This window comes from Pocillopora damicornis, chromosome 9, assembly GCF_964200805.1.
Source record: "Pocillopora damicornis chromosome 9, jaPocDami1.2, whole genome shotgun sequence".
NCBI lineage: Eukaryota > Metazoa > Cnidaria > Anthozoa > Scleractinia > Pocilloporidae > Pocillopora > Pocillopora damicornis.
This window is the reverse complement of record NC_142678.1, coordinates 21,505,905-21,518,549: the sequence shown is the minus strand read 5'-3', so window position 1 is coordinate 21,518,549 and position 12,645 is coordinate 21,505,905. Positions and strand designations below refer to the sequence as shown.

The 12,645-nt window shown below is 37.7% G+C and overlaps 1 protein-coding gene across 1 annotated transcript; it reads left to right on the top strand.

Annotated features, from left to right (window-relative positions):
• Positions 1–1,855: 1,855 nt before the first annotated feature.
• On the top strand, positions 1,856–10,672 carry LOC149040634 (octopamine receptor beta-2R-like). The gene is made up of 3 exons (XM_089183104.1): positions 1,856–1,944; positions 5,550–6,807; positions 10,238–10,672. Exons 2-3 carry the CDS (start codon positions 5,581–5,583, stop codon positions 10,670–10,672), a joined length of 1,662 nt encoding a protein of 553 aa, XP_089039230.1. The 5' UTR covers positions 1,856–1,944; positions 5,550–5,580.
• The last annotated feature ends 1,973 nt before the right edge of the window (positions 10,673–12,645 follow it).

Sequence of the window (12,645 nt, the reverse complement as noted above, 5' to 3'; positions counted from 1 at the left end):
TTATACTAACTAGGTACTGGTCTCTATAACAGTAATGACACCTTCAGCCTCACTTCAAATAAAAGGCTTGCTATTGCCCAGTGCACAAACTCTCGTCTGACCAAGTCTTTCTTTTCTCACAAGTTTGGCATTGACATGAGCTATTTATCAACCTCTCTAAACATTTCACACTACATTGCATTTTTACTGATATTCTACACAACTATTGTAAGTCATGGACTGCCTTTTTTTCTCTTACGGTACTCGTATTACCATTACTTGCTGTAACCACAGGGATCTAGATTTGTCGCTCGACAATGTTTACACCCTAAATAGAAGGCTTCACCGGAGTGCAGAATGTAAGTGAGTTCATACCGGTCATCATGTTACAGCAAAGGAAAACGGAAAAAGTGAACACATGAATGGAATAAAATTGGCATTGACATAATCATTACAATTTCCTCAAATATAATTCACCTTTTGGGCTTTAGATTTCACGTGTAGTGTCACGTGACTTTTGATGTAAACAAACCCCGAAAGTACGGACATTGAGTTGAGCTCGCGGCACACGACTCCAAACTTCGGCTTTGGCAATTTTTTTTTAAATAACCTCCTACTTTCAAGAAGCGTTTCTTCGCTCAAAATTGACATCTTTCTTGTATCATTGATTTGATTATGTATCAAGCAAGTTGTTACTTCGCTGCCGTTGAAGTAGATCATGTCGAAGAATGTGTCAGGAAGAATTGCGGCATGGAATAATCGAACTAGTTCTGCGTACGGCGATGAATCTGATCAGGTATTTTCAGGGTGTTAAGCATTATGTAACCATTATGTTTAAGTATTCACTTACATAACAACTGTAATCGTACACGTTCATAGAGTTGAAATCGTTTATTTTTGGGAATCAATGCTTACTTACGTTCTACAGCAATTCGTGGGCACTAATTTCCTGTCAGACGTGGGTCTATTTGACAATCTACGCAGGTAACTCCCAGAAAATACGTGATCAGATACATCACTGTACGCAGAACTAGTTCGATTATTCCATGCCGCAATTCTTCCTGTGACATTCTTCAAAATAACTACTTGCTTGATAAACGATCAAATAAATGATAAAAGAAAGATGTCAATTTTGAGCGAAGAAACGCTTCTTGAAAGTGGGAAGTTATGCAAGAAAATTTGTCAAATTCATGTGCTACGAACTCGACGCAATGTCCGAACTTTCGGGGTTTGTTTACACTAAAAGTCACTTGACACTACACGTGAAATCTAAAGCCCAAAGGGTGAATTGGTGCATTAGCTGTATTAATTTTCACTAATTACTCTGTGGAGCTGTAATCGGACAGTTGATTACGTTCACTCAGCTAAATCCACCAATCACAGTATTGATTATAGCAACAACAACTTACCCTATAAAACTGGCGAATTTCCAAGATGAATATGTTTTGGATAATTAATATCGAAGGCCCATTTTCAAATTAGTGTATGTGGTTTCTTTTTCGGAAACTGTAATGGTTATGACTAGTTGGTAACAGGTGACTCAAATTTCCTAACTTCAAAATATTTTTAAATCAGTTGGCAAACATCGGTTTTTTTCGCATTTAGTGTGAACGTTTTCGTTTCCAGACGTAAACAGCTGACAGAGGACCGCTAAACACTCAATGATCGCCGTAAGCAGTACTATTTTCCGTTTACAGGCATGACGCTTTCTCCATTTTCAAACAACATCCTTTGTCGTACGCGATGATTCTGAGACATGCTGTCAAACTTCGTTAAATATCATTACATAAGTCTATTTGCGTACTCGCCACCTCGTCACGTCCTCAATTTTTGTTTTGTTTTAAATTCAAATCCAGCCTTGCATTTAGCTATCTAACTAAGAACGAGTCACCCGCATTCATTTGTAGAGGGAACTTCTTCAGTGACAGTATGAGAGCCAATATTCTCCAGTGCGGCTCAAGCAAGGTGGGCGAATAGGTCATTATATGGCACTCGGACCGAACTTGTTAATTTTGAATTTTATTTTGAAATTGGCTTTCGCGACCAAAATACACGGTTTATGACCGTTTGATGTTGTTTGCACCTGTGATATCGGTGACTAATGTATTTTTTGAAAGTAATAATTATTATTAGAAGCCTTACAAAACTCCTCTTCCGTTCATTTCCTCAGAGAAAAAACTGAATAAGTTTTAGTATAAATTGACTCGTATTAAAAAAAAATGAAAAGCCCAGAATATCGTTTAACTCGATACAGCACCATTTGAAGTAAAAAGGAGTATTAAAGGGGGCCAAGAAGACGAGATAGTTATAACTTTTTCGGTTTGTTTCTCAACGCTAAGAGGAAAAGTGGCAGCAGAATTTCGAAAAACCACATTAAAAATAAACCCAGGTGGCTTGCTAGACATCCATGGCGACTTAAAAGTGGTCATTATAGTAAACTAAACGCAAAACAGCCAATAATTATGTCGTTTGACCGAGCGGACCTGAGAAGTTTATTTGACAAATGAGTGAAAATATTCTAAAAACAAATTATTAAGCACAAAATAATTCATTTGAAAGAGTATAAAACCTAGATTATCCTAAATCAAGATGACAATTATTGAAAGAGTTTTTCTCTTTTTTTTCTTGTTCTCTATTGTGGGTTCACATCTCAGGTACAATTAAGCGCGCGTTGTTGTAACTCAACTCAAGACATTTTTTCATCCTGAACGTAATTGTTCGTAGTCAGCCTCAGCTGAAGCTCAGTTCCACGAAAACTAAGATCCCTTGTAAATTTGGCCGTTAAATGGTTAGATTAACTGGCCGTAAGCTGTAAAGTAAAAACTGTCAGGACTCTCGATTCGTTCGAGCACAAAAACGTTGGACGTTGCGACGAGAAGGTGGTCGTATTAACCGAATGTTCATAAGGCGAAATTCTTTGGTGATTTATCGGCAGAATGACTTTAACTTAAGTTGAGGTTGGTAAAACTATATTTTCATTTATTCAGCCAGTTTCTTTTCAATTTTAAACGTCGTTATCAATGTTTGCTGTCAAAAAATTGACATCAGTTGCAATTAGTGGTAGCCCGAATTGTGAATAATATTACCAATCGATCGTTATGGAAACTTTATTCGAGGCGATGGCGTGTAAACATCTTCATCAAATTTATAGTCATCTGAAACTTGCCATGAGAAAGTCAAACAGCCTGGATCAAGACTCTCTCTTGAGATCCTAAGATCTTCCTCACTCAAAGACAGGTATGATTCAAAAACTTTGTCTTCCAATGCATTTCCAGAAATTCGAGGGTGACACACTTGAGTTTTTTTTTTTTTTCTATTTTATTTGTTTTTGGGTTTTTACAGTTTTTACAAGTACGCAAGATACATCACAAATTTCTACATGCATAAATTTACATTACACTACTCTATTACACAAAGAAAATACCACTACACTGGACTACGAGAATAAAAGAAAAGAAAGAAAGAAAAAAAAAAAAAAACAAGAGGCATCGCGTATTGATATAAATAATAAATTAGTTCAGCTATTGTTCTATCAGTTGAAGGAGGGGTTTCCATTTGTTGTAATGGATCTCAAGTTTATTATTCTTTCTGGCTATAAAACGTTCTATTTGAAATGTACTCTTAATTCTTTCGAAAAAGGATTTAAAGGATAGAGAAGTCTTATTTAGCTTGGTGCGATAAATAAAATATTTACCTTCTAGTACAATATAATTAAGAAGGATTCCGTCATTGTCATGATTAGGCGCGTCAAAAAAACCAAAAACAATATCTTTAATATCAGGAGACTTCGAAGTAATGCCCTGTGAGTTTAACATGACAGTGACTTCATCCCAGAAAGCATGCACTCTTGGACAATAAAATAACAAATGTTCTAAAGTCTCTAACTCCTTTTCGCAAAAATAAGACAATGGGGAGTCTACTTTCTTAAATTTAAACAACATAACATTTGTGTATAAGATTCTATTTAGTATTTTATATTGAAACTCCCTTAGTTTGGTAAGCAAAGTTGTTTTAAAAGGCAGTAAATAAATCTTCTCCCAATCAAGATGAAAAGTGTCTGTATTAAATGCTTTGTCGTATTTCTTCATTGCAGTTGATATACTAGATATCTTAGAGACGAAAATCTGGTACAATGATTTTGAATAAAGCTTCTGTAAAGTCTTTTGTTCACCATCAACCCACAGGGAGAAATTACTTAGATTTTAGTATTGTGTGTTTCCGTAGATAGAAGTCCTATTTAGTTTCAATTCTCTACGCCACTCTTGTGGGAAAGCATTGAGGAGTTACCATAGTTAGCAATAAAGGGAACAACAAATGGTGATTATGTTACAAAGGTGCAAACAAGTGTTCTGATGACAATGATAACCTTTCAATTTCGAAGTTGACTTTCACCAAGAAATTGTGAATTTCTTCTTTTTCAAGTTTAACTTACGACGACCTAATAATCCAGTACATCCGTACATACGACGACCTAATCATCCAGTGACCGTTTGAGCTCTCAGGATTGTTGACTTGTAAGGACGGAGAGCGGAGAGTAGAGTTAGCCTTCTCGAGATGTCTAGAATAGTTTTATTCCAGCAAACGAGCCACAGACTACTTGGTTTTATGAACTGAGTTGATAAAGTGAATTGACCACCATAGAGATTCTTGAGCGTTAGCCTTTCGTCAGAGCGAAGGTCTCAAGGCCTGCTGTTTTCGTGCTTGCTCATTCAGCAAAAACGAACAGTTCATTTCTGCTCAGTGTGTCGGTCGCACGTATGTCTGGCTTCTTGAATATTACAGCTGATCTCAAGACTAAGTCACTAAAAAATTCTAGACCTCAGAACAGTTATATACGAAATAACCGTGACGGGAGGAAATTGTCAAACACGGGTCTGCCAGAGAGTTATTTTTTGAACAGAATAGTCGTCATTCCTAATACTCTGAAATATATTTGATAAAATGACCATGAATTGAAAATGAGAACAATGTAATTGAGCACTGTATGATTATTGCCAAAAAACATCTTCATTCTGATAACCTTTTCTTTCAGTTCTCAGAAAATGTTAATATAAAGGAAAGTAATGAATAAATTCTGAAGAGTTCTTTTGAGGAAAACTAAGTAAGCTTTTAGGATTCTTGGTATTTGATATGTAAATCCTCTTTCAAATGGAAAATAATCTGAGAATGTTTTACTGTAATGATTAAAGGGAGGAAATTACAAATCACGTTCATTTGGAGTGCAACAACTGCTGCAATCCGAAACACAAATTAACAGGAGATGGAGTAGTTACTCTACGGGCAGGGTCGTTTTCAGCATACAACCTTTGACTTTGGCTGCGCCTCGTGTGCCACCGATGTTCTACCACATTTTGACGTCCTCTCTGATCTATTACTGAACAGACGCACGGCGAATCTATTCGTTTTATATAATAAAGAAATCAAAAAAGTTTTAATGACGACGTCATCTATACGTCTGTCCTCCAATAGATCATAAGTGAGAACCAATCAGAATGCGTCCATAACTGAGCTTATTATATAATTGTAATTGTCACAGCCAGCAATGTCTCCTACGTTTTCTATTTTTGCAGGCCTAGCAAGGAAGAGAGGTTCTTGTTTGCCATGAATGAGTCAGGAAATGCGATTAACTCGACTGCCTCGCCAACCATTCATAATATTGATGTCTCACCAACTATGATGACATTTTCCATAATTTACGTCATCATTATCATCGCTTCGCTGTTGGGAAATATCATAGTTTGTGTGGTCATACTGAGCACCAGATCCCTACGGCAGTCCATCAACTCGTGCTTCATCCTCTCCCTGGCAGTTTCTGATCTGATAACAACTTGTCTGGTGATGCCATTTGACTTAGAGCTAATCATTTCATTCAGGCGCTGGAGACATGGTGAGATCATGTGCAATGTATGGACGACAACGTACTTAATTGCTGTACCCACGTCCATTCTAAGCTTGTTGGCTTTGACAGTTTATCGATACCGACTCCTACAAGAGCCTCTCGACATCTACAAGGCATCGCCACTGATGACTCGCAGGCGCGCCTCTATAGTCGTTTGCTGTTTATGGGCATACTCCGTGCTCTTTTCACTCGCCCCAGTCTTTGGCTGGAAACCGCATCCAAGAAGTGTTTATCGTGAATACTGTCATTTCAACATCTCTTCAACTTATTCGGTGTTAAGTTCGTTGATAAATTTTGTGATACCAGTTTTAATCGCTTCCTTTCTGAACTGCAAAATGTTTTGCGTTGCAGTCAAGCGGACGCATGCTCCAAAAACTGGCCGCAGAGATGGCAAGACTCATCAAAACCCAACAAGACCTACTAATCTAGTCCAAGACAACGCCATTTCACCCCAAAAAGAACAACAGCTCGTTGAATCCATGCGATTACAACATGAAGCCATCCTCATCAGAAAACTACAACGAAGGAACATTCGCGCAGCCAAGACAACGTTTCTAATCGTTTTCTCGTTCGTGGTCTGTTGGTTGCCTCACTCATTTCTTAGCATCATTAACGCTCTGTGCAGGACGTGTGTTTCAAAGATCCCATACTATCTTCAGTGGATCTTTCTCATGATGGGTTATCTTAATTCAGCTATTAACCCCGTTTTGTACAGCTTTCGGAGTTCTGAATTTAAGAAGGCGTTTAAAGATTTCAATAGAAAGAAGCGCCTCTTTCGAGGTGCACAAATCCGGGCCAAGGTCGCGCGCGCTATATCTATGAAAAGGCGTGCAGTACCTCTACAAAATATACCTTCCACTGACGATTTCGGAGTTAATTTGACATTTTACAATCAATTTAATAGTACTAAGGAGATTTCTGAAGTAAATTTTTAACTCACTCGTCACATACTTCTGGGAAAGTGTGAGTTAGACGAATGAGACAAATTAGAGTATTTGAGCGCAAGTTACACACGTACATGAAAATATCGGTAGCGAACACTATCATCAGTTTCGGAGAAATATTTCTGTAATTATGATAAAAAAATGATAAAATAAACATCAAATATAAAGCTCTCAGCGTGTTTCTGTTTTTCTCAGGCCAGCTGAAAAGGGAGAAATTATCAGCATACCACTGACTTTTTTTCTTTCCCAATTAATTTGTAATTGTTAGTTTCCTCTTTCATCTCCACTTATGTCTGGTTTACCACCCTGTACTCAGTAATTCAAATAAAGTTCAAATTGCACCCTCTCTTTTACGGTTTGACCCCTGGGTGTTTATGATCGCCATTTAACAATACGCATCTACTATTTTCAAATTCTCATTTAATCCGATGAGTTTCAAGAACAGATTCTTTAGAAGCTAAAAATATCACATCTACAAGGAATAGGCAACGGGGTTTACATTAGAAATTGGTATCGCCACATAACAGTCTTAGATAGCCATTACATTTTTTTTTTTGATCAATATCATTATCTGGGCGACTGCCCCCCCACCCCTCCCCTAACTCAACAACAGTTAATGTTGGGTTAGGGGTAGGTGGGCAGTTGCCCAGATACTGATATTGATCCGTTTTTTTATTGCGGACTATAAACTTGATCAAAAAGTTATCAGAATCATGATTATAAGCCAAAGCCTCACAGACTTTTGAACCACATTCGTTTTACTTGACTTCCTTTTTGTTCCATGATACTTAATTCAAATGACTAAATTATAAACTTACCTTTCAGAACTTGTTAGACAAAATTTTGTTTTACACTATCAGATCTATTTATTAATGGTGTATGTTTAGCATACTTCTAAGTTTTAAATATCTAGAGTTTACTTTAAATTAAAGCAGGTTAGCTATAAGTCTGGTACCTTGTTTTGTTCGTATCTGAGAACGCTCACTGGGCCAAAAACTGAATCATTTGCAGCGCTGTTGGTGGGCACACTCAGGCAAAGAACGCCAAACATTGTACAGATCTTAGCCATTTGATCAAAACATGCATGTAGATCAAAAATTGATATTTTCGTTGCTTGCAAGGGTTTTAGCAGTTTCAAAGCGAGAGATGTTTCACCGTGGTTTTTTCTTTCCTCGCGTAAAGAAAATAGACAGTAACACCAGGGGCGAAGGAAAAATGTCAAACTGGAATATTGCGGAGTGCAAAATTGTTCCAACTAGGGATAGTTACGAGTTCGACTGATTGGAAGAAATGAAACCCGCGCTTTCATTGAAACTTAAAAAAAAAAAAAAAAAAAAGCTTTCAGAGCTGTCCGTTTTTTACCTTTTCAAGTGTTGGTAAAAATGAATTTCCATTTGTTCAGCAGGTTTATTTTCTTAATAATAATTTAACATCATTATCAACGTTTGCTGACAAAAAATGGACATTAGTTGCATTAAGCGGTAGCCCAAATTGCGAATGACATTATGGAAAGCTTACTCCGGGTGATGGCGTGTAAACATCTTTAATAAATTTAAAGTCATCTGAAACTTGCTCCCGTGTTAGAGACGTGCCATGAGAAAGTCAAGCAGTAATCACGCAAGAACTTCCTCAAAGACAGGTATGATCCAAAAACTTTGTCTTCCAATGCATTTCCAGAAATTCGAGGGTGACACACTTGAGTTACAATAGTTAGCAACAAAGGGAACAACAAATGGCGATATTGTTTCTGAGGTGCAAGGCAGTGATCTGATGACAATGATACCTTTCAATTTCGAAGTTGACTTTCACCGAGAAAATATAAATTTCTCCTTTTTCAAGTTTAGCTTTAAAACATATGACGACCTAATCATCCAGAGACCGTTTCAGCTTTCAGGATAGTTGACATGTATGGACGGAGAGCGGAGAGTAGAGTTAGCCTTCTCGAGATGTCTAGAATAGTTTTATTCCAGCAAACGAGCTACAGACTACTTGGTTTTATGAACGCTGCACCGGTATCGCAGAGGTCATGGGTTCAAATCCCGTACAGGCCTGAATTTTTATCAGGCCTTATTTTCCCTACTGCCTAAGTAGTGCACATTACTGCGAGGATCACTTTCACTCACTTCTTTATCCGCAGTTCAAATATGTGACTTTCATATATTCTAAACCGTTGGTTTTATGAGTTGATAATGTGAATTGACCTCCATAGAGATTCTATCACTGATGTCTCGAACGTTAGCCATTCGTCAGAGCGAAGGTCTCAAGGCCTGCTGTTTTCTTGCTCGCTCATTCAGCAAAAACGAACAGTTCGTCTCCGCTCAGTGTGTCGGTCGTATGTCTAGCTTCTTGAAGATTACAGCTGATCTCAAGACTGAGTCACTAAAACATTCTAGACCTCAAAACAGTTATATAAGAAATAACCGAGACTGACGGAAGGAACTGGTCAAACACGGATCTGCCAGACAGTTATTTTTTAACAGAATATTCGCCATTCCTAATACCTCGAAAGATATTTGATAAAATGATCAAGAATTAATAATGAAAACAATGTAATTGAGCACTGTATGATTATTATCAAAGAACATCTTTCTTTTAGTTCTCGGAGAATGTTAACATAAAGGAAAGTAATGAATAAATTCTGAAGAGTTCTTTTGAGGAAAACTAAAGAAATGAGAAATAAGCTTTTAGGCTTCTTGGTATTTGATATGTAAATCCTTTTTCACTTGCTGATGGATTTATGAAAAATAAGCTCAGAATGTTTTGCTGTAATGGGTGAAGGGCGGAAATTACGAATCACCTTCATTTGGAGCTCAACAACAGCTGTTATCTGAAACACAAATTAGCAAGAGATAAAGTAGTTACTGTAAAGGCGGGGTCGTTTTTCGCTCAGTTTTTTTTTCTTTTTTAAATATTATTCTGAAAACAAGTCAACGTAGTCAAAAGCACCCTGCATATTGAGCAGAGTGACAGTCAGTTATAAGTTTTCATCTGAGCTTTTTCCAAATTACTCGGAGGCATTATCGGTTTACAAATGCATTTCAAACTGATTTGCGATGGACGGTTTGGTTACTTAGCAAATTTGATTAAGACACCATCAGTGCTCGCGCAATTATTAAAATAAAAAAATATGTTTCGAGCAACATTAATTAATTTTTCGAGCCAATTAATTTTGGTTTAAGCCAATCGGATGCTAGTGAGATACATAGAGCAATACCTCCTTCTTCTTTAATTTTTGCAGGCTTAACAAAGAAAAAAGGTTCTTGTTGGCCATTTACAATTTGTATCACCTCAATAGTCTAATTTGAGCTTTCATCTGAAATCATTCTTGATTACCAGTTGACAGTATCAGTTGACAACTGCATTTCAAACTTATTTAAAAATGATGGCTTGGTCACTTTCCAAATTTGTTCAAAAGATTAAAACTGTCAGCGGAAATATCACATCTCCAATTCCTACCTCAAAACAACAACCCGTCGAATCTGTGCGATCACAACATGATGCCATCCTCATCAGGAAATTACAACAACGGAACATTCGCGCAGTCAAGACAACGTTTCTGATCGTTTCCTCGTTCGTGGTCTGTTGGCTGCCTCACTCATTTCTGAGCATCACGTACCTTCTCTGTTGGAAGTGCGCTATCGATATCGCAAAGCATCCTGAATTGCTTACCGTCTTTCTTATGTTTGGTCATCTTAATTCAGTCATTAACCCCGTTTTGTACAGCTTTCGGAGTTCTGAATTTAAGAAAGCAGTGAAAGATTTCTTTAGAAGAGGGCGCCCCTCTCAAGGTGCCGTGCGATTCCGGACAGAGAACACTCGTGCTATAGAAAGGCGTGCAGCAACTCTATAGACTACACCTTCCGTTAACGATTTTGAAATTAATTTGACATTAATTAATGCTGGGGCGATTTGTGAAGCATAGTTGCAATTCTCTCGTCACATACCTAGACAACACAGACAACATAAATGAACAAAAAAGGAACAATAGCAGAATAATCTGCTTAATAGCAGATTATTCTATTGAAATATGTCAAAAGAGCTGAACCAACCGTTGAGGTTTTTATTTGCAGCGACCAAACAAAAACAGACATTATCAAGGGATGTTATGTTGCAGTGCTTGAATATGAATCTCACCTTCCAATGTTTACTGATTTACTCAGCGAATATCTCGGTAAACCTTGCCAAAGATCCTTTATAACGGACCCTGTTATGGGATGAACTTCCGTGTGGACTCTCCAAAAAGTTATCATTCAATTTATATCTTAACACCAGCATGACCAGCTGATTTCGCAAAAAACCGCGACACGTGGCAAAGGACTTGATCTTTAAAGGAGAAAAGAACATATAATATTGCTACAAACACAGCAAAGGTACTCATAAATTGACAGTCTTTAATTCTGTTAACAAGTAAGGACTTCCGAAAGTTGTTGTTTTTTTTTAACCGAGTACATTCTAATCCGAAATAGCATACCAATAACTTTATTCGTAATACAAGCTGATAGCAATTATTTTAACTGAATTCTCGAGTTTCAGGAGATCCTCTTCTAAGGACGTATGCAAATGATCAGCTGTGTTTTCCCTGAACAAAGTTTATAGGCAGCCTTCAGAGAGTTGTTAACTTCAAAAGAAACTGACCTTCAGTTCTGAGAATGTCGACAAACGTGACCGGAGCGATGAATATAACGTAATCTATTTTGAGCTGCTTCAATCTCACAGCACAAAGAATTGGTGAAACCTTCGCTTACTGTCTGCAATTTGTTGTCTCATTAGTAGCAAATACCCTCATTGGATTAATTGTATACAAGACAAAAACCCTCAGAAAGTCCACCAACTTTTTCATTGTAAACATGGCCATGTCCGATCTGCTGTATCCGATTTTCCTGTTTCCTCGGGATTTAGAACAGTTACACATCAATATTCAGTCTTGGTTAATCGGCGGTCCTCTTGACCAAGAATTGTGTAAACTGATTCACTTCGCAATAGACGTCTCAACTACTATTTCAATTCAGAGCCTGGTTTTGATAGCAGTGGATCGATTCGTAGCTGAGGTATTTCCCATCCGTTCCCCACTGATCAGTTTAAAACACTGCAGGTTCTATATCCTCACCACTTGGATCATTGCTTTGGCTGTCTGGTGCCCAAACTTGCTCGTCTATACCCTTGTCGAGTATCCAACGAAGCAGTACTACATGCCACAATGGAATGGCGCATTTGATGACTTCAAGTCCTTCCTAGACTACAATATAGCATGGTGCGTTGTACTCTTGTATGTCACTTTGGCTTTAATGTCCATTCTTTATTTTGTCATTGCCTTAAAAATTAAATTGCAGAAGACTCCGGGGGAACAATCAGCCAACGTTTAAATGAACGTTTTCATTCTCAGGTGTAAGTAGCTGAAAGAAGACCGCTAAACGTTCAATAGTCGCCGTAAGCAGTACTATTTGCATTTAACGTCACGCTTTCTCTATTTTAAAACAACGTCCTTTCTCGTGCGTGATGATTCTGAGACCAGCTGTCAAGCTTCGTTCCATATCATTAAATAAGTCTATTTCGCTACTCGCCATCCCGTCATGTCCTCAATTTTTGTTCGTTTTAAATTCAAATCCAGTCTTGCGTTGAGCTATCTAACTCAGGAAGGAGCCACCATTTATGTGTAGAGAGAACTTCTTCAATGACTGCATGAGAGCCAATATTTCCCAACACAGTTCGAGCAAGGTGGGCAAGTAGCTCATTAATATATGGCACTCGAACTTGTTAATTTTGAATTTTTATCTTGAATTTGCTTTCGCGACCAAAATAGACGGTTTAAGACCGTTTCCGTAA

Excerpts from the sequence above, each read along its gene's own strand:
- LOC149040634 (XM_089183104.1), top strand. The coding sequence starts at position 5,581 with ATGAATGAGTCAGGAAATGCGATTAACTCGACTGCCTCGCCAACCATT. Across the intron at positions 6,808-10,237 it reads AGGAGATTTCTGAAGTAAAT|ATTAAAACTGTCAGCGGAAA; the intron begins TTTTAACTCACT and ends TTTGTTCAAAAG.